Source organism: Odocoileus virginianus, chromosome 24, assembly GCF_023699985.2.
Source record: "Odocoileus virginianus isolate 20LAN1187 ecotype Illinois chromosome 24, Ovbor_1.2, whole genome shotgun sequence".
Classification (NCBI taxonomy): Eukaryota; Metazoa; Chordata; class Mammalia; order Artiodactyla; family Cervidae; genus Odocoileus; species Odocoileus virginianus.
Genome location: NC_069697.1, coordinates 41,320,362 through 41,347,752, shown reverse-complemented (window position 1 = coordinate 41,347,752; position 27,391 = coordinate 41,320,362). Strand labels below are relative to the sequence as shown.

Sequence of the window (27,391 nt, the reverse complement as noted above, 5' to 3'; positions counted from 1 at the left end):
GTTGTAAAAGTGAAAACCACATATGTTTTTTTTAAAAAAATGTTAGTAGTACTGAAGTCTTTTCACGCAGTGGCAATAACCACATTACTTTTCTATATCTCCTTTATCTTTAGGTGACTAACCTGGATGACAGTAACTGGGCCACTGCTTTCTCATCACAGCGTGCGGGGCTGTTCACAAACGCAGAGCCCCACAGTGTGACAGAGGATGTGACCCTCAGTGCTGTTATGTTACGTGAGGATGATCCTGGAGAAGCTGGTAAAATAGCTTTGGACTTTGTTTATAACTCAATAGTTTGTCATTTTACTGAGATCAATCAAGGAAATTATCTCCTATTCCGGAATATTAAAAAATATTTTTTGTTATGCTTATTAGTTACGGTAATGGCTCTGCCACTTGAAGATAATGGGTTAGCTGAAAGTCTGTTTGGGTTTTTCAGTGGAATTTTTGGCCAACCCAGTAGTAACTCTAGATGAGAACCTCACCTTTGTTCTCAGTTGGAGCAGCATCTTGCCATTTAATCTTTTCAGTAAATAGCTGCCTCTTAGGTTATTAGACTAGTCACTAATGCTTTTATTCTTTCCAAACTTGTGCTGTTGAGAGAGCTTCTCTTTTTGTTTAATTTTTATCTGACATGTTGACATATTTTATTTTGGCCTGAATGCTAATACTGTTTCTTCAAATAGTATTGTGAGCATTCTGACTTTAGGCTGGTTATTACCATTCCCTTTTGGGAAAAAGCATTTGCTTTTAATGTGCTTGTACCTGCACATTATGACATAGATTCTTCATTAATTTATCATCATAGACTAACAAGCTAGTCAGTATGCTTACCACTGTATGCACGCTAACTCATTTCATGGTCCATTAAATAGATACAATAACGATTTCATTTTTATGGAAAGGGATCAGCTGCTCAAAAAAATTAAGTAACCTGTTTGAGCTCACCTGGCTAGGAAGTGATGGCACCAGGATTTGAAACTGAGCAGTTTGATTTCAGCACCCTTCTCTGTAACACTGTGGTGACCACTGCTTTGTAGTATATGACAGTGATAAGCATTCAGATATTGAGTAACTCAAAAATGCTTTGTACTTAATATATAAAATATAAGGATTTCCTGTTTAGTATGAACCATGGCTGAGGCCTTAGATATTATACAGTATTATAGTAGGGTGTATATATTTCCCCTGAATAAAGCATGTCATTTTAGAACCTGCTACAACTTTCCCAGTTACTTTGTTATGGTGTACTTAAAATGTAATTCAGGTGTTTTAAAATGTGGCTCATGTTTTTGTAGTAATTGTTGACAGACTAATAACTAATATATCTTTGGAATCTTAAAAGACTTGTAGGTGACCGAAGACTAAATAGATAAATTGGACTACATCAAAATATGGGTCAGAAAATGCAGTCAATAGAATCAAAAAGCCGCAGAATGTGAGAATATATCTGCAAGTCAAATATCTCAAAAAAATTAATATTCAGAATATAAAAAGAACTACAACTCAACAGTAGCAGAAGACAGTCCAACTAAAAAGTGGACAGAGAACGTGTATAGATATTTCTCCAAAGAAAATACAAAAGTAGCTGTTATGCACATGAAAATTTGCTCTGTATAGCTCAAGTGGTAAAGAATCCCCCTGCAGTGCAGGAGATGGAGATGCACTCCCTGGTCAGGAAGGTGCCCTGGAGAAGGAAATGGCAACCACTCCAGTATTCTTGCCCGGGAAATCCCATGGACAGAGGAGCCTGGTGGACTGTAGTCCAGGGAATCACAAAGAGTCGGACACGACTGAGCACTGGATGGATGTAGTAATCATTAGGGAAATGCAAATCAAAACCACAATGAGGTAGCATCTCACACCCATTAAGATGGCTACTATCAAAAACAGAAAAATCCCCAAATAAACTGGAAATGGTAAATGGTGGCAAGGATATGGGAAAATTGGAACTCTTATATGTTGTTGGTGGGAATGCGAAATGGTGCAGCACTGCGGCAAACAATATGGTCGTTCCTCAAAAAATTAAAAATAGAATTAGCTTATGATTTAGTTCTACCTCTGGGTATATTCCAAAAGAAGTGAAAACCATATTTTAAAGAGATTTGTATTTCCTTGTTCATAGCCCTGTGAACAAAAGATAGAAGGAACCCAAATCCCATTGATGGATAAAGGATTAAAATATGATTAATAACTTTTTAGTGGGATATAATTTAGACACATGCTACAACATAAATGAACTTTGAGGACTTTATGCTTGATGAAATAAGCCAGTAGCATAGGGACCAAATACTGTATGATTTCATTTATATGAGACACCTAGAGTAGTCAAACTCATAGAAAGTGCAATAATGTTTGCAAAGGTGTAGGAACAGGGGAGAATGGAGAGTTACAGTGTTAAGGTTTTTTGTTTTTGTTTTTTATTTAAATTGACAACATTAAAGTGTATGACATATTGCTTTGATACACTTGCATATTGTAATACTATTATTAGTGTTAGCTAACACCTCCATGGTGCTTTCGCATTATATAATTATCATTTCTGTGATAAGAACATTTAAGATCTCATCTCTTAGCAACTTTGAACTATGTAGTGCAGATTTATTGACTATAACAATGCTGTGCGTTGGATTTTCAGAATTTACTCATCTTCTCACTGCATGTTTGTACACTTTAACCAACATCTCACAATTCTCTTATCCTCCAGACCCTGGAAACCACCGTTCCAGGCTCTGGTTCTTCGAGTTTATTTAGCTTTTTTAGATTCCTCATGAGTGATACGTACAGTATTTGTCTCTTGGTTAGTTGTTAAATTTATTTTACTTAATGCCTTCAGGGTTTATCCAGGGTCTATCCTGTTGCAAATAGCAGATTACTTTTTCATGGTTAAAAAATATTCTGGTTGTGTGTGTGTGTGTTTATATATGTATTAATATGTTGTTGTTTAGTTGCTAAGTCATGCCCAGCTCTTTTTGTGACCTCGTATAGACTGTAGCCCGCCCGGCTCCTCTGTGCCATTTCCCAGGCAAGAATACTGGAGTGGGTTGCCATTTCTTTCTCCAGGGGATCTTCCTGAACCAGGGATCAAACCCTCGTTTCCTGCATCAGCAGGCAGATTCTTTACCTCTGAGTCACCAGGGCAGACCTATATATATATATATACATACACACACATATATATATGTATATGTACATGTGTATATATGTATATATACATATATATATGTGTGTGTATGTGTGTGTGTGTGTATACATACACACCCCACTTTTCTATCTGTTTATCTGGTGGTAGACACTTGGGTTTTTTCCCTATCCTGGCTGTGGTGAACAATGCCACGGTGAGAATGAGAGTACAGTTGCCTTTTCTTTTTATTTATTATTTTTGGTTGCACTGGGTCTTCATTGCTGTGTGCAGGCTTTCTCTAGTTGGGTTAAGGGAGTTGGGACTACTGTTCGTTGCAGTGCACGGGCTTCTCATTGCGACGGCTTCTCTTGTTGTGGAACACAGGCTCTAGGTACATGGGCTTCAGTAGTTGTGGCCCACAGGTTTAGTTGCTCCATGACATGTGGAATCTTCCTAAACAAGGGATCAACCTGTGTCTCCTTCATTGGCAGGCAGATTCCCATCCATTGTATCTATAGGGCAGTTCCTGCAGATACCTTTTTGTTAGGTTTTCATTTCTTTTGAATATATACCCAGAAGTGGTATTGCTAGATCATTTGGTAGTTCTATTTTTAATTTTTTAAGAAACCTTCATACTGTTTGCCATAGTGGCTAAACTCATTTACATTCTCACCAGTAGTGCACAAATGTTCCCTTTTCTCTGTATCTTCACCAACACTTGCCATTTCTTGTCTTATTGATTGATGATAGTTATAGATGTGTGGTGATACCTCACTGTGGTTTTGATTTGTGTTTCCCTGCTGATTAGTGATGTTGAGCATCTTTTCATGTACGTGTTAGCCATTTGTATGTCATCTTTGGAGACATGTCGGTTCAGTCCTCTGCCTGTTTTTAAATCGTGTTTGTTTTTGAGTTTTATGAATTCTTCTTATATTTTGAAGATTAGCTTTTTATGAGATATATGGTTTGCATATATTTTCTCTCATTCCATAGGTTGCCATTTCATTTTGTTGATTGTATCTTTTGCTGTTGATACAGAGCTTTTTAGTTGATGTAGTCCCACTTGTTGGTTTTTTGCTTTTGTTGCTTGTGCTTTTGGTGTCATATCCAAAAATTATTCTCAAGACAAATGTCAAGAAGCTTTTTCCCTATATTTTTTTCTAAGGGTTATACAGTTTTAGGTTTCATGTCTTTCTTTTTTCCTCCAAGTTTTGGCTGTGCTTGGTCTTCATTGCTGCTCATGAGCTTTCTCTACTTGTGGGAAGCTGGGGCTGCACTCTAGTTGCGATGCATGGGCTTCTCATTTCGATGGCTTTGCTTGTTGCAGAGCATGGGTTCTCGGGCCCAAGGGCTCAATCGTTGCAGCACATGGCCTTCAGAGTGCAGACTTGGTAGCTGTGATGCACAGGCTTAGTTGCCCCGAGGCCTGTGGATTCTTGCCAGACCAGGGATTGAATCCCTATCCCCTTCATTGGCAGGCAGATTCTTAACCACTTGACCACCAGGAAAGTCATCATTTAAGTCTTTAATCCATTTCAAGTTCACTTTTATGAGTTGTGTAAGATAGGGATCCAGTTTTGGTTTTCTGCATGTGATTTTCCAGTTTCCTTGGCACTGTTTACTAAAGAAACTACCCTTTCTCCATTCAGTAGTCATGGCTCCCTTGTCAAATATTTCTTGACTATATATGTAGGAGTTTACTTCTGGATTCTCTATTCTGTTCCATTGATTTGTGTGTCTGTTTTTATGCCAGTACTGTTTTGAATACTAGCCTTTGTTGTATAGTGTGAAATCAGGAAGTGTGATGCCTCCAGCTTTGTCCTTTCTCAGGATTGCCTTGGCTCTCCAGGGTTTTAGGTTTGCAAAAACCTAAACTCTTTGCAAAGAGTTCTGTGGTTGGATGGTGGTTATGGTGGCCCAGCTCTGTGAATGTACTTTCTGCCACTGAATGCTTAAAAATGGTTAAAATGATAAATTTGGTTATGTGTATTTTACCACAATTATGTACTTTCAAAAACACAGTAGTTTCAAAAAAGGATTTAGAGTTATGTTTTACGTTTTTAAACAAACTGAATGACTTGGAAATATGAGACTTAATTTGTCTGTTCCTCTTCTGTTTATTGTGTTCTAGCATCCATGAGTATGTTTTCTGATTTCCTGCAGTCTTTTTTGAAGCACTCTTCAACTACTGTTTTTGACCTTGTAGAAGAGTATGAGAACATCTGTAGTAGTCAGGTAAGTTATTTCACTTCATTGTTGGTCAGACTTCAGTAATTGGTTTTTCTGAACAACGTTAGCTTGTGAATTTCCTTCCTGTATTTAAGGAAGACGTCTTACAGATGTAGCAGCAGGCATGGAATAGTTAGAAAGTCAGCCAGAGCAGATCTACTTTTTACACATTGAGAGTCTTTATAGTATTTCTTTTAAGGACAGAAGGATTCTGCAACTTTGAGAAAGGAAAACCGAAAGTATACAAAGAACTTAAGACTCAACCGTAAGAAAATGAACAATCCAATTAAAAAATGGACAAAACATGTAAACAGACACCTCATCAGAGGAGATCTGCAGATGGCAAATAAGTATATGAAAAGATGTTTAATATCAACACAACATTGTAAATCAACTGTACTCCAATATAAAGTGAAGATTGAAAAAAATTTTTTAAAACACATCATATGTCATTAGGGAGTTGCAAATTAAAACACGATGCTACTATACACCTATTAGAATGACCAAAATCTGAAACACTAACAATACCAAATGCTAACAAAGATATGGAACATGAATTCTCATTTATTATTTTTGGGAATGCAAAATGATAGCACTTTGGACCATAATCTCTCAGTTTCTTAGAAAACTAAACATACTCTTGCCATATAATCCAGCATTCATACTCTTTGATATTTACCCCAAAGATTAAAAAATTTATGTCCACATAAAAGCTTACACATAGATGTTCATAGCAGCTTTATTCGTGGTAACCTGAATTTGGAAGCAATCAAGATGTCCTTTAGTAAGAGAATGGGTAAATCAACTGTGGTTCATCCAGTCTGTGGAATCTTACTCAGCCCTTGAAAGTAATGAGCTATCAAGCCGTAAAGAGTCGAGGATGGACCCTGAATATGTATCTCTAAGTGAAAGAAGCTGCTATGCAAAGGAACATGTGGCATGATTCCAACTGTATGATATTCTGGGAACGGGAGAACTTAAAGAGAATAGAAAGATCAGCAGTTGCCGGAGTTCAGGGAGAGATAAGGATAGAAAGTGAAGCACAGTAGATTTTTAGGGGAGTGATATTTAATGAGTAGAAGTAGGATAGGTAGAAGATGGTAACCCATTCCAGTATTCTTGCCTGGAAAATTCCAGGGGTGGAGGAGCCTGGTGGGCTACAGTCCAGTGGGTTGCCGAGTCATATGAGACTGAGTGCATTATAATGATGTATATGGTGGGTACATCATTACACGCTTCTCAAACCCGTAGGATGTACAGCACCAAGAGCGAACCCTTCTGTGAGTTATGCACATTGGGTAATGATGACATGTCAGTGGAGTTTTATTGATTGTAACGGATGTACGACTCAGGTGCTGGATATTGATAGTCGGGGGTTAGCGTGGGTGTATATGGGGCAGAAAGCAATGAGAAGTTGCGGTACTTTATTTAGTTTGCTATGAATCTATAACTGCACAGAAAGTTGTCTATTTTAAAGAAAAGGAAAACAGCTTCAAGAATAATTGAAATAATGGTAATAGCCAACCTTTTTTGAGCATTTAAGTCAAGAAACACCTGGAGTAACAGGCAAATTTGGCCTTGGAGTACAGAATGAAGCAGGGCAAAGGCTAATAGAGTTTTGCCAAGAGAATGCACTGGTCATAGCAAACACCCTCTTTCCAACAACCCAAGAGAAGACTCTACACCACCATGGACATCACCACGTGATCAACAGTGAAATCAGATTGATTATATTCTTTGCAGCCAGAGATGGAGAAGGTATATACAGTCAGTAAAGACAAGACCGGGAGCTGACTGTGGCTCAGATCATGAACTCATTATTGCCAAATTCAGACTTAAATTGAGGTAAGTAGGGAAAACCACTAGACCATTCAGATATGACCTGAATCAAGTCCCTTACGATTATACATTGGAAGCGAGAAATAGATTTAAGGGACTAGATCTGATTGACAGAGTGCCTGATGAACTATGGACAGAGGTTTGTGACATTGTATAGGAGACAGGGATCAAGACCATCTCCAAGAAAAATGCAAAAAGCCTAAATGGCTGTCTGAGGAGGCCTTAGCTATGAAAAGAAGAGAAGCTAAAAGCAAAGGAGAAAAGGAAAAATATACCCATTTGAATAGGTTCCAAAGCGGAGTTCCAAAAAATACCAAGGAGAGATAAGAAAGCCTTCCTCAGTGATCACTGCAAAGAAATAGAGGACAACAATAGAATGGGAAAGACTCGAGATCTCTTCAAGAAAATTAGAGATATCAAAGGAACATTTCATGCAAAGATGAGCACAATAAAGGACAGAAGGGTATGGACCTAACAGAAGCAGAAGATATTAAGAAGAGGTGGCAAGAATACACAGAAGAAAAGATCGTCATGACCCAAATAATCACAAAGGTGGATCACTCATCTAGAGTCAGACATCCTGGAATGTGAAGTCAAGTGGGCCTTAGGAAACATCACTATGACCAAAGCTAGTGGCAGTGATGGAATTCCAGTTGAGCTATTTCAAATCCTAAAAGATGATGCTGTGAAAGTGCTGCTGTCAATATGCTAGCAAATCTGGAAAACTCAGCAATGGCCACAGGACTGGAAGGGGTCAGTATTCATTCCAGTCCCAAAGAAAGGAAATGCCAAAGAATGCTCAAACTACCGCACAATTGTAGTCATCTCACACACTAGCAAAGTACTGCTCAAAATTCTCCAAGCCAGGCTTCAGCAGTTTGTGAACTGTGAACTTCAAATGTTCAAGCTGGTTTTAGAAAAGACAGGAACCAGAGATCAAATTACCAACATCTGCTGGATCATCAAAAAAGCAAGAGTTCCAGAAAAACATCTGTATCTGCTTTATTGACTATGCCAAAGCCTTTGACTGTGTGGATCACAACAAACTGGAAAATTCTTCAAGAGATGGGAATACCAGACCACCTGACCTGCCTCTTGAAAAATCTGTATGCAGGTCAGGAAGTAACAGTTAGAACTGGACATGGAACAACAGACTGGTTCCAAATAGGAAAAGGAATACGTCAAGGCTGGATATTGTCACCCTGCTTATTTAACTTATCTGCAGAGTACATCATGAGAAACACCGGGCTGGAGGAAGCACAAGCTGAAATCAAGATTGCTGGGAGAAATATTAATAACCTCAGATAAGCAGATGACACCACCCTTATGGGAGAAAGTGAAGAAGAACTATAAGAGCCTCTTGATGAAAGTGAAAGAGGAGAGTGAAAAAGTTGGCTTAAAGCTCAACATTCAGAAGAGTAAGATCATGGCATCTGGTCCCATCACTTCATGGCAAATAGATGGGGAAACAGTGGGAGACTTTTATTTTTTGGGGCTCCAAAATCAGTGCAGATGGTGATTGCAGCCATGAAATTAAAAGACCTTACTACTTGGAAGAAAAACTGACCAACCTAGACAGCATATTAAAAAGCAGAGACATTACTTTGCCAACAAAGGTCCGTCTAGTCAATGCCATGGTTTTTCTAGTGGTCATGTATGGATGTGAGAGTTGGACTATAAAGAAAGCTGAGTGCTGAAGAATTGATGCTTTTGAACTGTGGTGTTGGAGAAGACTCTTGAGAGTCCCTTGGACTGCAAGGAGATCCAACAGTCCATCCTAAAGGAGATCAGTCCTGGGTGTTCATTGGAAGGACAGATGTTGAAGCTGAAACTCTGATGCAAAGTGCTGACTCATTTGAAAAGACCCTGATGCTGGGAAAGATTGAAGGCAGGAGGAGAAGGAGATGACAGGATGAGATGGTTGGATGGCATCACCGACTCAATGGACCTGAGTTTGAGTAAAGGCCTGGCGTGTTGCAGTCCATGGAGTCGCAAAGAGTCAGAGGAGACTGAGTTACTGAACTGAACTGAATGTTATTTCAATAATGAGTTTCTGAATTGTTCCATTATAAAATCAATAGCTTCGTTACATAACAAAAGCAATAATAATCACCTAGTGAATCACTGGAGTTCGGGTTCCAATAGAGGATTTATTAGAGGACTGAGAAGTACAGGTAGTACCTTTTTAAAACACTGACCTTAATACAGAAGCAACATTACTTTGTGAATCCATTTTTAGAGGTAGGGAAACCTGTTGTTTCGGTGGTTTTTCTTCATTTTCTGAATGAGACCAATCCTGTTTCTTAATTTCCCTTGATAAAAGGTGATATTCACAACCTTTGAGAAAAGTTTCCTTTACCCTGGGTTCTTAAATCTGTTAAGTGATTTGGTGTGTGTTTGTGGAGAATATGTGTATGTTTCATTAGACTTTCATAGAAAGTCCTCAAGTGGTAAAGAACTGCTGTCTTACAGCAAGGAGGGATTTTGGTTAAGTTTTGACAAAAAAAAAAAAAAAGGCAATGTTTTTGTACCAGTCTTAGGAAAAGACTCTAGTTGGAGAATATTTCTTAATTTTTTTTATATAGTATAACTTTTTCAGATTATTTGAAAGTATCTTATTTTTAATGTTCATTCTGCTGTATTGGTTCATGATATATGATTTTACCAGGCATAGGTTAGATTTAGCTATCTTCTAGTTGATCTACAGGGAGAAAAATGTACTCATGGCTGTTACTGTTGAATCTGAAATCTCAAGTATGTTAAACTTACATACACACTCACCTAGACACACCTTACTTCAAATTAAGGCCCTTTCTATTAGGAATGTTATGTTACATTTAATTTAAAAAGGCAGTAGACAGGAAAGATTTGTAATGTAAATATGTACTTTGGCACTATGTACTTGAAAAATACAAAGTTGTGACTCAGAGTTACAGAGAACCTCTTTACATTTGTGTCTTTCATTCAGGTAAATATACTGAATAAAATAGTGAGCCGAGCAACACCTGGACTTCAGAAGTTTTCAAAAACAGCCAGCATGCTCTGGCTTCTTCAACAGGAGATGGTCACATGGAGGCTGCTGGCTTCTTTGTATAGGTAAAGTTGTGTAGGACTCAGAAATAAACTGGCAGTTAACCTAGAAGTTAGAATGAGGTGTGTTTGGAAATAGGTTCTGCCATTTTATGATGCTTTCATGTCTAATGCCTTTAGCAGTCAGAGGTAAGTTAGGAGGAGAGGGGGGAATATTAAATCATAAAGTTGGTAACTACCAAAAATTGGATATTTGGAAAGATTTAAGGAAAGTGTTAAAAACTCAGCAATATTTAGAAGACAGATTAAGGGGAAAAGTGACGGATATACTTTATGTAATGTAGAAGCCTGAAAGAAGTTAACCAAATTTTTCTTAGATCCTCCTTGGTTTTGGCTCTCATTCTGTTGCTTTCTCATCCCAGTGAGAATACTTCAAGAGAAAATCGTATTTTTTCATTTTGGCCTTGTGAAAACGTTACATTGAAAAGTTAAGTTTATGCATTAGCAGGTGGCCATCAAAGACTTTGTATTGTGTTTATTTTTAGTAAATACTATTTTTGTCAGTAAATGTGGAGAAAATCTCCACAAAGTGGAGAAAACCACTAGCCCATTCAGGTATGACCTAAATCAAATCCCTTATGACTATACAGTGGAAGTGAGAAATAGATTTAAGGGACTAGATCTGACAGACAGAGTGCCTGATGAACTATGGTTGGAGATTCGTGACACTGTACAAGAGACAGGAATCAAGACCATCTCCAAGAAAAAGAAATGCAAAAAAGCCAAGTGGCTATCTGAGGAAGCCTTAGAAATAGCTGTGAAAAGAAGGGAAGCAGAAAGCAAAGGAGAAAAGGAGACATTCCCATTTGAATGCAGAGTTCCAAAGAATAGTAAGGAGAGAAAAGAAAGCCTTCCTCAGCGATCAGTGCAAAGAAATAGAGGAAAACAACAGAATGGGAAAGACAACAGATCTCTTCAAGAAAATTAGAGATACCAAGGGAACATTTCATGCAAAGATGGGCTCCATAAAGGACAGAAATGGTAGGGACCTAGCAGAAGCAGAAGATACTAAGAAGAGGTGGCAAGAATATACAGAAGAACTGTGCAAAAAAATAGCTTCATGACCCAGATAATCACGATGGTGTGATCACTCACCTAGAGCCAGACATCCTGGAATGTGAAGTCAAGTGGGCCTTAGGAAGTATCACTACGAACAAAGCTAGTGGAGGTGATGAAATTCCAGTTAAGCTATTTCAAATCATGAAAGGTGATACTGTGAAAGTGCTGCATGCAATATGCTAGCAAATTTGGAAAACTTAGCAGTGGCCACAGGACTGGAAGGGGTCATTGTTCATTCCAATCCCAAAGAAAGGAAATGCCAAAGAATGCTCGAACTACCGCGCAATTGCACTCATCTCATACTCTAGTAAAGTAATGCTTAAAATTCTCCAAGCCAGGCTTCAGCAATACGTGAACCTAGAACTTCCAGATGTTCAAGCTGGTTTTAGAAAAGGCAGAGGAACCAGAGATCAAATTGGCAACATCCGCTGGATCATCAAAAAAGCAAGAGAATTCCAGAGAAACATCTATTTCTGTTTTATTGACTATGTCAAAGCCTTTGACTGTGTGGATCACAATAAACTGTGGAAAATTCTGAAAGAGATGGGAATACCAGACCACCCGACCTGCCTCGTGAGAAACCTGTATGCAGATCAGGAAGCAACAGTTAGAACTGGACATGGAATAGCAGACTGGTTCCAAATAGGAAAAGGAATACGTTAAGGCTGTATATTGTCACCTTGCTTATTTAACTTATATGCAGAGTACATCATGCGAAATGCTGGGCTGGAGGAAGTGCTAGCTGGAATCAAGATTGCCGGGAGAAATATCAATAACCTCAGATATGCAGATGACACCACCCTTATGGCAGAAAGTGAAGAACTAAAGAGCCTCTTGATGAAAGTGAAAGAGGAGAGTGAATAAGTTGGCTTAAAGCTCAACATTCAGAAAACTAAGATCCTGGCATCTGATCCCATCACTTCATGGCAAATAGATGGGGAAATGGTGGAAGCAGTGGCTGACTTTATTTTTCTGGGCTCCAAAATCACTGTAGATGGTGATTGCAGGCATGAAATTAAAAAACGCTTACTCCCTGGAAGGAAAGTTATGACCAACCTAGACAGCATATTAAAAAGCAGAGATACTACTTTTCCAACAAAAGTCCATCTAGTCAAGGCTGTGGTTTTTCCAGTGGTCATGTATAGATGTGAGAGCTAGACTATAAAGAAAGCTGAGTGCCAAAGAATTGATGCTTTTGAACTGTGGTGTTGGAGAAAACTCTTGAGAGTCCCTTGGACTGCACGGAGATCCATCTAGTCCATCCTAAAGGAGCTCAGTCCTGGGTGTTCATTGGAAGGACTGATTTTGAAGGTGAAGCTTCAATACTTTGGCCACCTGATGCGAAGAGCTGACTCATTTGAGAAGACCCTGATGCTGGGAAAGATTGAGGGCAGGAGGAGAGGGGGACGACAGAGCATGAGATGGTTGTGTGGCATCACCGACTTGATGGACGTGGGTTTGGGTGGACTCCAGGAGTTGGTGATGGACAGGGACGCCTGGCATGCTGCGGTTCATGGGGTCCCAAAGAGTCGGACACAACTGAGTGACTGAACTGACCTGATTTTTGTCAATATTAGAGTCAGAAGGCATTTACTACTTGATTCTTGTTTTGAAAGCATGTTGGCTGAGTTACCCCAGATGGAATGCAGGTTTGTGCATGTATTAGCTTAATGGTGATTTCATTTACTCTTGTGAAATAAGGTTTTTCATTTTGTGTTGTTTTTCCCCAGAGACCGAATACAGTCTGCATTAGAAGATGAAAGTATGTTTGCAATTACTGTAAGTTTTATGTTGTTTTTTCCTTTATAAATGCTTAAACATTTAAATGGTTTTAATATTAGAACTTGATTTTTGACCCTCCATCTAGAGTTTCTCCATTTTAAAAATTTTACAAGTAAATAAAAGGTACAGTAAGCAAAACTGATGTACACTGTAGAGTGAAAGGTGTAAGTTCTCTTTTAGCCTTCATACTGTTCAGTCTAACAATTTAGTATGTATCCTACCAGACATTTCCTTTGCATCTTTATACATATATATACACAAGTTTTATGGGTGTTTTTTAAGATCAAGTTGAGAATGTCATTTTGAATATTTAGTTAAACCTTGGAAAGAGCAATCACAGTGTTCTAAAAATGCCTTCCTTCAGACAAAGGACCCTCTAAGACAGTGAAGGGTTTGTTTCACTGAACTTGAAACATTGAATTTCAAGGAAATTTGAAGGAGTTGTCCCTTAGGCCATTCAGCAGAAGCTTTTTTTTAGTGCAGTTTGGGTAGGCTGTTGCAGTGACGTGGTCCCTAGTAAAGGTATTAGTTGTTGTTCAGTTGCCAAGTCGTGTCCAACTCTTTGCAACCTCATGGACTGCAGCATGCCAGGTATTAGTCACGTTGTTAAATCATGCAGACTTGTCTGCAGTGCTGAATGTATTCTGTCCTCTTCTAGAGACTCCAAGCAGAGAGAAGATAGAGCTTGAAGGAATGAGTCACCTGACTCTCTCATTCTGTAAATCGTCTTCTCACAGTTTTCTTCACCTCCCAGCAGACCTGTGGGAACCTAGCCACTTTGCCCCCCTTCAGAAGTCAGCACCTTCTACAGCTTGCTCTTGAACAACATGGGTCCACTTAATATGCACATTTTTTTTTCCCACTAAACCCATACTACAGTATTACGCCATCTGCAGTGGGTTGAATTCTCAGGTGCAGAACTTCCAATACAAAGGAACCGGCAGTTTAGAGAACCAACTGTAAAATTATATTTGGATTTTCGAGTACAAGGAGGCTCGATAACCCTGACTAACCCTTGCGTTGTTCCAGGGTCAAATGTATTTCTTTTTTTCTTTTAAAGCAAAATAATTTTCAAGTACCGTAAGTCCAACCTGTCAAAAGTCAAACCCACTCTTGTTTTTCAGTGGGTAGCACCATGACCAATGAACATTCCCTAAGCCAGCACTTATCAAACTTTGTTGTGCACATCAGTCGCCTGGGGATCTTGTTAACGTGCAGATTCTGACTAGGTAGGTCTGGGATGGGCCTGCGAGTCTGCATTTTTAACAAGCTCCCAGATGGTGCTGGTGTAGTTGGTCTGTAAACTGCACTTTGAGTAACCAGGGTCCAGACTGGTCTCTGCCTCGTCTCAGAAGCAACAGCACATTGTGTATCAGACTTTGCTGACTCTGTCTCCTGTTGCATTTCTGATCTCTCATCTTGTTTCTGTTGCCACCACTTAAGCCAAAACTTCCATCATTTTTCTTAGGAATTATGGCAGTACCTTTTGTCTAGTCTCCCTGGCTTTCGTGTGGCAGGGATAGTTTGGGTGGGGGGAGAGGGGGTTCTCTCTCTTTTTTTTTTTACCGTATAGTATACTCTCATTTATACATTATACTGAGAGTTTTCATTTTTTTTTTTTCATTTTTTTAATTTAAATTTTTTTAAAAAATGTATTACATTTTTCGCTGCCCTGGGTCTTCACTGCTCTGTGCGGGCTCTCTAGTTTCGGTGAGCAGGCTCCTCGCTGTGGTCACTTTTCCTGTTGAGACCCGCAGGTTCTGAGTGCATGGGCTTCAGCCGCTGTCGTCCGCAGGCTTGTTGGTGGCGGCTCAGGGTCTTAGTTTCTCTGTGGCGTGTGGAGTCTTCCTGGGTTCAACCTGTGTTCCCTGCACTGGCAGGCGGATTCTCATCCCCCAGGAAGGTCCACTGAGAGTTTTTATTATTCACCAATATTTTTTAGTTTTTTCCATGTCAATTCATATATGTTTACCTTATTTTTTCATAGTACGGTAAAGTATAAATGTACCGTAATTTTTTTCAGACATTCTGCTGGACATACTTAAATTGTTCCCCGTAATTTTATTATAGTAACTAATGCATTGAACATTCACACTTACCTACATATTCGAGGATCTCCTGTATTTCTGGAAGTGAAATCGTTGGGACAGAGTTTGAGAGATTGTCGTGCTGGCTTCCTGATGAAATGTACTAGTTCACATGGTCATAGTACGAGAAATGTTGAGAATGTTCCTTTCCTATTACATATTCTAATTAATTATCACTGCCAAATCATGATTTACATTTAAAGCTCATATTTGACCATCTTTTGGACCTCTCATTAGCTCCAGTAAGTTTTAAATGTGATTTTATTGGGTTTTCCCTGTTGGCAGAAATCATCTACTAATAATTTCTTTTAATCCTTCTACTCTGTTATATTTTTCAGGAACGTTTTACTCTTTAATTTTTTAATTTTGTTTGACTGTGCTGGGTCTTCCTTTCTTGCATGGGCTTTCTCTGGTTGCAGCGAGCGAGGGCTCCTCTTGGTTGCATTGCCTGGGCTTCTCATTGCTGTGGAGCACGGGCTGTGGGCGAGTGGGCTTCAGTAGTTGGGGTACACAGGCTCAGTGGTTGCAGCCTGGGAGCTCTAGCACTCAAGCTTAATAGTTGTGGCGCATGGGCTTGTTGCTCCACAGCATGTGGAATCTTCCTGGACCAGGGATCAAAGCCATGTCCCCTGCATTCTCAGGAAGATTCCTATCCCCTGGACCACCAAGGAAGTCCATAGTCTGTTGTTCCTCTTACTTGCCTTATATCATGAACTAAGAACTCCCTTGCCTAATATCATGGACTAAGAACTCCCATACAGTTATATCAGTGATAGCAGGTATTCCTTTCTTGTACTTGACTTTTGATAAGAATGATTTTGTTTTTAGTGAAGAATAAGAATTTTTTTTCTCCTAACTAGCTAAGAGTTGCAGTCAAGTGCTTTTTATCTTCTGTAGATACCTGTTTTAAATTTATTTTATTTCTGGCTGCACTGGGTTTTCTCTAGTTGCAGCACATGGTCTCTAAAGTTCATGGGCTTAGTTTTCCGTGGCATGTGGAATCTTCCCAGACCAGGGATCAAACCTATGTCCCTTGCATTGGCAGGTGGATTCTTAACTACTGGACCGCCAGGGAAGTCCTATAGATAACTGTTTTAATTTATTAGCATAATGGTTTGCATTAATAGTTCTCCTAATGTTCAACTATCCTCAAACAGAATAAACTTTGAGTCATGATATATTCTTAAATATGCCACTAAATTTTATTAGCTAATTTTTTTTTAGAAGTTTCCCAAATATATTTTCCTTTTCAGTGACTTTTTCTTATCTAGTTCTAGTGCCTAGAATTGTGCCAGCTCTGCACATCTTCCGGCTGTGTGTGTGTGTGTGTGTGTGTGTGTGTGTGTGTGCGCGCGCGTGCGTGCGTGTGCTTTGTTTGAATATTATAGTAATTAACCTGTTCTTTGAATCCTTGGTAAAAATATGCCTTTAAAACCATAAAGACCAGGTGCTCTTTTAGGGTTTAATTGTTTTTTGCGTTCTCATTACAAAAAGTAACCTATGTTTAAAGCAACTATGAATAGTCAAAAAAGAAGAAAAGAAAAAAAAAGAAGAAAAGATACTTTTATTTTATAATAAATGACTTCAACCATGTTTGTTAACTTACGTTTTCACTTAAGATATTTCAAAATATTTTTTCAATCTTTTATTTATTCTACAAATACTTATTTCATTCCCAGCCAATGAGATGCACATCTTGGAAGATTATTTATCTTATATTTGGCTATTTATTGAACTCACTTATACATTTTAATAGATTTTTGTTGATTATCATGGTATTCTAGGTAGGCATTCCTATTAATCTACAAATAGTGATGACTGTGACTCTTTTTCCATATTTTTAACTACTTAGTGCTTTTTCTGGTTTTATATATTAGCTAGAACTTTCACAGTAAATTTGAATAATTACAGCAATTCTAATTTTTTCTATCTTCTAAAAGGAGTATCTTTCTTTATAGTTAAGTATATTTGCTCTAGGCTTCAACTCTTAATAGATACTCCATTACATTGGCAAAATATTCTTTTATTTCTAATTTATGAGGGTATTTTTATCAAATGACATTTTGGCATCAATCAAGATCTCCTGGAGAAGGGAATGTCTACTGACTCCAGGATTCTTGCCTGGAAAATCCCATGGACAGGAGCCTGGAGGGTTACTGTCCATGGTGTCACAAACAGTTGGACACGGCTGAGCACACATACATGTTTGCAAGATTCGTGTGTTTCTCTTTTCCTTGAACCATGAATAAGATGAATTAATTAATAGATTTGGTCATTGTGTGTTATCCTTGTACTGTATTGCTTGATATAACTTGTTAATATTTATGTCAAGTTGTCTAAGTCAGTCTTTAGAACCTTGGATTGTTCTTAAGTTTTATCATCTGTCAACTTCTGTGTAGAATGAAAAGATTTAAAAATTTTTTAATGTTAATTTCCTAATATGCCTCATGACTGCATCCTGCCCTTTATTATTAATTGTTTCATTTTGCTTTATATTTTATTTTTCTCTAAAACAACATCTCTGGAGAAATAGAACTTAAAAATTTTAAGTGTAACCAAGAATTAAAATATCAAGTAAGAGTAGCTGCTCATTGATCTAGCAGTTTGAAATTTATTTATAAAAAATTTTCAAAGATGGATATACAGATTTGCTGTCTTAAAATAGTTATGGGTGATGAAATATACTTATTTCAGATTCTCTTTTACCATTCTGTTGAGATAATGTTCCTTGAGTATCTTCTTTTCTTTTTTTCCATCAATTTTTTTAAATAGGCTCTTAATGCCAGTGAAAAAGCAGTTGTGGAAGCATTGTTTCAGAGAGATTCACTTGTGCGACAAAGTCAGGTATGACTAGAGTTTTCACATTTTGGGGTTGAAATATGGAGAAAAGGTAAATGACATTTAAAAAATGAAGTTTTTTAGGTTTGAAACTTTTTCCTTAAACTTTTTTCTTTTTCATCTTTTAATTTATAATTATAAGGAAGTAAGCACCTTGTTTTTTAGTTTTCAAATAATAGCCCTAGCATTTACAGGAATAGTCTGTTAACTGTATTATTCTTCTAGAAAATTTATTTTGCCATAATATTTCTACATCTTTAAAAAGTAAAAATAGTGGTAGAAAAAATTGTTACTTGGTGTTTTTTGAATTAGAAACTTTTTTTTAATTGTAGGAGTAGTACTACTTCAGATAAAACCCTCAGCAAAATTTATAGTTAATGCTCTTTTTTCACCCCCTTCCCTAGCTGGTGGTAGATTGGTTAGAAAGCATTGCCAAAGATGAAATTGGAGATTTTTCCGATAACATTGAATTTTATGCAAAATCGGTGTATTGGTAAGTCACTAAACTTTTATTCCTGAAGTCACTTAATGTTGATTTTGTTGATTCATTTTTCAACAAACATTTATTCACTTCTTGCTGAATTTGGTCTGTGAGCAAAACATAAAAGCCCTGCCTTTATGGGATTTATAATTGTGTAAGACGGCAAGTAAATACATCCTGTTAGGTGTTAATAGCTTTGAAAGAAAAAGGAATCATGAGTTGTTGGATAGAGGATAGTAATGGGAGTTACTTTAAGTAGAAGAGGTGACCGAGGAAAGCCTCTCTGGAGAAATACGGTTACAGGTAGTAAGAGTGAGAGGCTTTTAAGAAATAAAGGAGGTCAAGCATGCAAAACTTGAGTGACGAGTGCTCTGGGCAAGAGCAGGAACTGCAGAGACTTTCAGAAGGTAAAGTATTAGCACATGAAGGCAAGTGTGAACACAGCAAAGAAAAAGAACACTAGTTAATGAGATTGAAGAGAGCCAGCTAATATAGGACTTTGACAGTCAGCCGAGCTAAAGGTTTGGAACTTTATCCTAAATGTGATAGGAAGCCTCAAGAATAAAAGAATGACATGATCATGTTATCAGGCACTCACTTTGTTATATTTTCTAAATAATCATAGTTTGAGCATCAAGAAAATTCTACCGTGTTTCTAGCTACTTATGTGTGTGTTTTTTCCCCCTTTTCCCTATATTCTGCAATGCTTCTGATTTATTGTTAAAACCTTGAAACCAGAAAGCAACCCCCAGGTTAAAGGGACAGTTAAAGAGTTAAAGAAAAAGTTCACTAAATGGGAAGGAACTCAAAAAAGAGGGGATATGTGTACACGTGTAGCTGATTCACTTTGCTCTACAGCAGAAACAATAAAAAATAATATAAAAAAGAGAAGCATTTAGTTTGCCTTTGAATTCAGTAACATGTGTAAAGTCTGCAAATCAATTTTTTTCTGCTCAACTAGAAAATTAATATTACCAAATGTATATTTTTTAAAAAATCCTAAATGTTGATTAGTGTTGATTTTTCTGAAGGAAATTTCAATTTTCAGAAAAATTTTTAAAATGCTTGTTTAACTATGTGGCAAGTGGAATCTAGTTCCCTGACCAGGGATCAAACCCAGGCCCCCACCCCTGCATTGCGAGTGTGGAGTCTTAGCCACTGGGCCACCAGAGAAGCACCAGAAAAAAAATTTGTTTAATTACCTGTTAAGATTTTTGCAAGTTTTTACCTGTTGGTCTCCTTTTTTTTTTCCCAATCAATAAAAAAGAGTAGAGAATCCTAAAACAAAGCCACACATATATGGTCATATGATTTTTAATAAGGCATCTAAGCAGCCCAAGATGGAAAGAAATGTTCTTTGAACAAACCATTCAGAGAAAACTGCATGTCTCTGTGAACAGAGATTAGCCTCGACACCTCCCTTGCACCATGTGTGCATGCTAAGTCGCTTCAGTCGTGTCTGACTGTGTGTGACCCTGTGGACTGTAGCCTGCCAGGCTTCTCTGTCCACGGCATTCTCCGGGCAAGAATATGGGAGTGGGTTGTTGTGCCCTCTTCCAGGAAATCTTCCTGACCCAAGAATTGAATCTGCATCTGTTAGGTCTAATCTGCATTGCCAGGTGGGTTCTTTACCACTAGTACCACCTGGGAAGCCCCCCTTGCACTGTACCCAATGGTTAATTCAAGATGGATCATAATCCCAGTTGTAAAAGCTAAAACCTAAAGCTTTTTAGAGGAAAATATAAGAGGACATTTTTGTGACTTGGAGAATAAGTGATTGTCACAGAAAACAGTAATAGGGAAAGAGTGATTTGACTTTACCAAAATTAAAAATTCTTATTAAAAGATATAGTTGACAAAATGAATTGGTGGCAAGCCACAGACTGGAAGAAACATAAAGAACTCCAACTTGTAACAAAGAGATAACCCAATAAAAAAGACAAAGATCTGAAGAGATACCTTACAAAAGTGGATAAATAAATGGTCAATAAGTCATGAAAAAATGTTCAACATCATTAGTTGTCTGAGCTAAAATGCCCTTTTGTGTTAGTGTTTTACATGTTTTTTCTGAGTTGGTACTCTTATTGTGACTTGACTTGATTCTTTAAGTAGACATATGCAAATTGTTCTCCTAAAAAGAAGTTGTACATATATTTTCAGGGAAAATACTCTGCATACCTTGAAACAGCGGCAACTATCTTCTTATATAGGAAGTGTCCGTCCTCTTGTTACTGAATTGGTAAGTGTTCTTTGAAATGAAAGTTGCCCTCAAAGTTAAGTGATTTTCTTAAAGACTGAGAATTTTCTTCTCTTAAATCCTTGTTTTAGATTTCTGAAGGACTGCATATACTGTTTAAATCTTAAGAAGTACTAAGTTGCATTTGAATTTAATGGCATGTATTGAGCCCATCTGTGGCCTATGGATTGTAAATTGTAAAAGAGAGTCTAGAAAGTATTTCTGATTTGCCAACATTAAAACAAATTAATTCACCATGGAATATTACTCAGCCATTAAAAAGAATTCATTTGAATCAGTTCTAATGAGATGGATGAAACTGGAGCCCATTATACAGAGCGAAGTAAGCCGGAAAGATAAAGACCATTACAGTATACTAACACATATATATGGACTTTAGAAAGATGGTAACGATAACCCTATATGCAAAACAGAAAAAGAGACTCAGATGTATAGAACAGACTTGTGTACTCTGGGAGAAGGCGAGGGTGGGATGTTTCAAGAGAACAGCATTGAAACATGTATATTATCTAGGGTGAAACAGATCACCAGCCCAGGTTGGATACATGAGACAAGTGCTCGGGCCTGGTGCACTGGGAAGACCCAGAGGGATCGGGTGGAGAGGGAGGTGGGAGGGGGGGACTGGGATGGGGAATACATGTAAATCCATGGCTAATTCATTTCAATGTATGACAAAAACTACTGTAATGATGTAAAGTAATTAGCCTCCAACTAATAAAAATAAATGGAAAAAAAAAAACAACAAATTAATTTGGACCTTATAGCAAGGTTTAACTCTTTAATGATAAGATGGTGACCTGTGAAGGTTCTTCTATGTAGAAAGCAGGAAGAGAAAATAAAGCTTTGTGAATTAGCTTGAGGTTGGAAAAAAGTGATTCTAGGATATGAGTAATGGGAGTAACAGTGGGTTTGAAAAAAATGAGAGTCTAATAACTGTAGAAATGACAAAACAGCTTTGTGATAGGTGGAGGCATGTGAACTAGAAGTTTATAGTGAAGAGTGAGAGAAGTAGGTAAGAACTGAAAAAATGGGTAAAACTCTATTTCGTAACAAAAGTGTGTTTTGATGAAAATTATTTAGAAACCACTGACAGTGCTTATAATAAATTGTAGAAAATTATCCCACAACAAACAACTAAAAATCATTTATCCTTAACTTCTGGAAAGTGATTTCCTTTTGTCAGAAAGAAACCATCTTCCAAAATTGAATGATTATATCAGCAAAAATATTTGTGGAACTAGCCAGTTGACCTATTGTGCATTCCATTTTTTGAACTGATACTCATATTACTCAGTAACATTTGGAATAAGAATTACTTCCTCCCTTGAAGTCATATTAAAGTAGCTTTTCATCTGAAATTCATCATGTAGATCATGTGTGTTCTTTGCCTCAGAAGTGAGGCCAGTGTTCTCCCTAGTGTTTAAATGCTCATTTGTTTCTATTCGTGAAAGGTAGTTAGGAATAGCTGTTGGAGGGTAGAGGTATTTATCAGAAATCTATTTTAAAACTTCTTTTGTTGGACATGGGTTTATTTTTATGTAGTTTTAATCCCATACTGGGCTCCCTTCTGGTACATTCTCAGAAAGAACCAGCTATGCACCTTATGGTCACTGCCTGCATTGTGATTCCTGGAGTTTCTCTGCTCATTCTCCATCGAGGCCTAATTCTAGTTAGGATTAACTTGGCCATATAGTTGCTACAGCAGGGTAGAACTCAAGTCTACTTAAATTATGAGTAGAATTTCTAGAGTTTCTGGGCTGGGCTAGTGATATCTCTGCCTTGCCTTGACTAAGGCATGCAGCTTTGTGGACCAGTGGAGTCTGTTTTGAATGGGCAGCAGACAATTATGTCTATTTGGAACACTTACGACTTTTTCAATTCCCTTTGTTACCTAACTAAATTAAATTAGTTTATTTCAGTATATAAACTCAGACGTTTATCATGTCTCAATGATGTTTAAATTATATATGCATTATAAAGAATTTATAGTTGATTAATTAATTTTTGTAGGACCCTGATGCTCCTATAAGACAGAAGATGCCACTTGATGATCTGGATAGAGAAGATGAAGTCAGATTACTCAAATATCTTTTCACTCTGATTCGTGCTGGAATGACAGAAGAGGTAAATACACACCCTGCTCGTCCTGTGTCAGAAGGTCAGAGACTAAGTTTGAAGGGAGTTTTGTGACAACTTAGTATACTTCCTCAATGCATTAATGTTTTTCACAGTATTTCTGGGTCTAACGCCTAACATTATCAGTGATAAAGAACACATTATTTCAGAAAGCAGTGCACTTTAGTTTGCATATCTCTGGTAGAAAATTCTTTATAAGAAGTCAAGCTTTGGCTTCCCATATTTGTACTTCGTACTATAGGCATAGCCTCATTGTTTCTAGTTTGGATTTTTAAGAGTTAAGAATAAATCTGACTCTGATTGCTCTTCTAGTTGACACTGTGTAGCATTTGAAGACTATGGTGCCCTCATACTTCTTCCTTTTAACTTCGCCTCTTTAAAATGTAACCTCCTTTGTGACAGTTAAGATTTTGCATGTAGGATGTGAAGTATCTAATAACACAGCTTACTGAATGGTTTTGTGAACGCCTTTAAATGGGATAGTCTGATGCATAGGTGCTTCAAGCATCAAATATTATGTTGTACCTGTTTTGCTGTACTCTAGATGATGTTCTTTAGATAGAAATATGTTAGTCCAAAGTGTTGTTTGTTCTTCTCTGTTACATACCACCAGCATATATTAAATAATTTCTTATAGTAGTAACCCTTGGATTACTAAACATCATTCTTATTTTTTAATTAAGAAAAGAAGCAACATATATTCATTTATTCAGAAAATATTTAAGGCCCAGCCACTGTGCCGAGTTATGTGCAGGATATTAGGAGTCACAATGGCAAACGAGATGTAACTTTGACAACAGAAAACAAAAATATAATCATGTTACTGAGAGGCTTGAAAAACAAAAACTTTTAAGGACCTACTACTTTTGCATAATCACAGATAGTGAGGTTTTAAATAAAAATTTACTTACAACCCTTTTTCTTTTTTACCTGTTTTTAACATAATTGTAAACGTAGTACACCTCCAGGTATTTTTTTTAATCTTTGTGGAGATATAATTCAAACACTGTACTGTTCATCCACTTCAGGTGACTGACTCAGTAGTTTTTTGGTATATTGCATTATTGATTTTTTTGTTATGATAAAAGATATATAACAAAATTTGTCATTTTGGCCGTTTTCAAATGTTGATTTTAGTGGTGTTAAGTGCTTTCATAGTGTCGTGCAACCATTACCACTGTTTGTTTCTAAAACTTTTTTGTCACTCCAAACAAACTCAGTAATGATTATGCAATAATTTCCCATTCTCCCTTTCCCTCAGTATTTGGTAACCCAGTCTACTTTCTGTCTCTGTGAATTTGCCTATTCTAGCTATGATGTAAGTGGAATCATATAATAGTTGCTCATTTCTGTCCAGCTAATTTCACTTAGACAAATGTTTTTAAGATTCTGCATTCAGATTTTGTCCTGCCTTTGTTTAGATAACATATCAAATATTTAAAAAGTATTTTTCCATGTTGCTACATTATAGCTTTGATTATAGCTTTTATAACTTTTATTAGCCATAAAATTCAAAATATGTTTGGAGTATGATGCTTTTTAACTGGTGTAGTAATGAGATTCTGTAGGTTCAAATGACAGAAACCTAACTCAGATTACTTACAAGCCGGGAGTTGGTCGATCCCTAGAACAGAGAAGTGTAGAGGGTTATATCTGGCAGGATCCAGGGACTCAAACGATGTCACTTAATGTCCAGGCTCTTGACTCTGCTGTCGTCTCAGTGACTTCATTCTTAAGAAGCCGTTTGTGTCAGTAACAGCCACCAGCGCCTCCATCCTTGAATCTTCCTGCAAGCGAGCAGCCCCAGCAAAAGGAGTGTCTCTTTCCCAGCATCTCTGGCAATAGTCCTGGGAATGATTCTTGTTCGATCATATGCCTGATGGTTGAGTTCAGAGGTGGAATCATATGATTTACTCAAACCATATGAACTAAATGGGGGAGAGATCATTCCTGAAGAGATTCTGGACCAACAAGCATGTGTCTTATCTCAGTGGTACATCAGGTGCCTTTGATTGGTCACATTTAACATAAAGACATACCATGTTTATGGCCTGAATGAGTAGTAGCACCCCTGTCATTATAGAGACTTATTTTTACATAAATCAGGGGTCATCACCCCTTCTAACCCATTTGTCTTTAGCAGAATTAAATGCTTGCGGGCACCATGAGCACCTAGTGGTGAGCCCAAAATCAAAGAGCAAAGGGATTATTAGGGAAAGGAAGATGGGGAGGGACCACAGAAAGACGTGCATATGTGAAATGCTATTACTAATTTGTCCACACCGTCCTTTGCGACATCTATGCTGTAAGTTGTCTAATCCTTTGTGAAATCACTTATATTTTTCTACAAAGCACGTGTATTTCTTTGGTACTGCATTGGTTATATGGCCAACCGCTCTTTTTCTTGTTTCTAAAGGCACAGCGACTCTGCAAACGCTGTGGCCAGGCGTGGAGAGCTGCAACACTTGAAGGCTGGAAACTCTATCATGACCCCAATGTTAATGGAGGTATTTTAATAGATTTTATTCTGAGAGTTGGGATATACTTAACTCTAAATAGCAATTTTGTGAAGTATAGCTTTTGTTTTTAGAAATTGTTGAAGTAAGATTTCATTTTAAACTGTAAACTTTATTTCTTTTACTGTTTTATAGGAACAGAATTAGAACCTGTTGAAGGGAATCCATATAGATGCATTTGGAAAATAAGTTGTTGGAGAATGGCAGAAGATGTAAGATAAAATAAAATATTTACTGATACTGATTTTTACTTTTAATACACTGAAGGCCTGCTGAAAATGCTGTGGATGTTTGAGAGTAGTTAAGAACTAAAGTTCCTGTTTTTCAGAACTTTCAATCAGACTGAAGAATAGGGTAGGCTTTACTAATGAGAGTTATTCAGACATTGAGTACCAAGAATTAAGCACTGAAATAAGGCAAAAAATACCCCCCCCCCCCAAAAAAAAAAGGAGTAGCAAATGAAGTCACAGAATAAGCACTGGGCTGGGTTCCCAAGAGAGAACTGAATCGATCTTTTAAAAATTTGAGTTGTTGGTCATGAAAAACAGAGGAGGGAATTCTAGATAGGATACCTAGGTTGGGAAAACTCAAGGGAAGGTAGGTCTATCAGGTTGGAGCAGAAGGCTCACGAAAGGAAATATTGTCAGTTCTGTTGTGACATGACCTATGCATTCCTAGCAGTCATTGCAGCAGGACAAATGGTGGAGAAAATCCAGAGCTTTGAGGGAAAATGGAGTTAAGAGCACAGTACTCAAAAACCATCAGTAATGCTTAAAAAGATAAAAACTTAATAAAAACCACACAGTTTCACTCTGTTAAATAAACAGGAAATATATAAGTAACTGCAATAAATATGGCAGTTTACCTTAAAAAAGAACTGGAGTTTGCTTGTGATACTGGATATCAGAGGGTTGCAGCTTGTGAGTTACTGAGAAGTGATAGAAGGAGGCTATCTGAAGTCAAAACCAAATTGTAACAATTGATGGAAAAAAATTTAGTTTAATATATACCTGGAGAGCCCAGGGGGCTGGTAGGTGTTTGAGGAGTCTCAGTTTTGTGTATTTCTAAGTGGCTTGGTTCAGTTAGGTGTTGTTTCCTGTATTTGACCAGTGTTTCCTGTGAATGAAATTGTGCATAAAGAAATGGGAAGTTTGTATTATGTTCAAATTGTTCCTTGATAAATCAATTGCATTGGAACAAATTCACATTTTCAGTAAAGCACTGTAGCAGAACTGACTGTAATGGGAAGATGATGGAAAACATTAAGAGCAGGCAGTGGTGGTTCTCAGACGTTGCTCCAAGGAATGGGAACTTTGTACCATAGAGAGTAGTGAACCCTCAAAACCATTGAGGGCACGTGACAGCAGTGCTTTAAGATTAGCGTGGCAGTGGAAAATTGGCTTAAAATTGAAGAACTAAAGACCGAGAAACTAGTTAGAAGCCTATCAGAATTATTCAGACACAATAGGGGCCTGTCCTCGGTTAATATGGCGAGTAGAAAAGAAAGGAACGAAAAATGATCAGGACCAGAAACTGGAAATAGAAGGCAGAGGAAGACTCAATTATGTAGTGAGAATCTCTGAAGTCTCTTGTTTGGATGGTGAGAAAACAGGAAATGTCATTAATAGAATCCAAAAGTAAAATAGGATAATTTGGTGAAAATAATTAATTCTGCTTAGGAATTTGATGCAAACTGGTACACCAAGGGCCTTGTTTTGATGTTGTTCTTAGATCAGTACCAGTGTTAGGTATTTAGAAGTTTTATAGGAGAAAACATCTATGCGGATTCTATCTGGAATACAATTTGACTATAAAATAATCAAAGCATCCATTAGAGTTGAATCTGCTTTCACTCTGTATTTGAAATTTAGCTCTTTTCTGGAAGATTTCAGCATTGACTACATCAAACTAAGGGATCCTTCCTTCTTAGTTCCCCAGTAGATCTTTTACTAA

General features: G+C 37.5%; 1 protein-coding gene across 1 annotated transcript in view; it reads left to right on the top strand.

The window, feature by feature from the left end:
- Positions 1-27,391, top strand: part of NUP107 (nucleoporin 107) — a 48,961-nt gene that overhangs the window by 5,241 nt on the left and 16,329 nt on the right. Inside the window, exons 5-14 of the mRNA XM_070454627.1 lie at positions 114-258; positions 5,256-5,359; positions 10,161-10,288; positions 13,072-13,120; positions 17,983-18,054; positions 18,453-18,541; positions 20,690-20,768; positions 22,797-22,910; positions 25,339-25,429; positions 25,574-25,650. Of these exons, the coding sequence (XP_070310728.1) occupies positions 114-258; positions 5,256-5,359; positions 10,161-10,288; positions 13,072-13,120; positions 17,983-18,054; positions 18,453-18,541; positions 20,690-20,768; positions 22,797-22,910; positions 25,339-25,429; positions 25,574-25,650 (948 nt within the window). The remainder of the gene's footprint in view (positions 1-113; positions 259-5,255; positions 5,360-10,160; positions 10,289-13,071; positions 13,121-17,982; positions 18,055-18,452; positions 18,542-20,689; positions 20,769-22,796; positions 22,911-25,338; positions 25,430-25,573; positions 25,651-27,391) is intronic.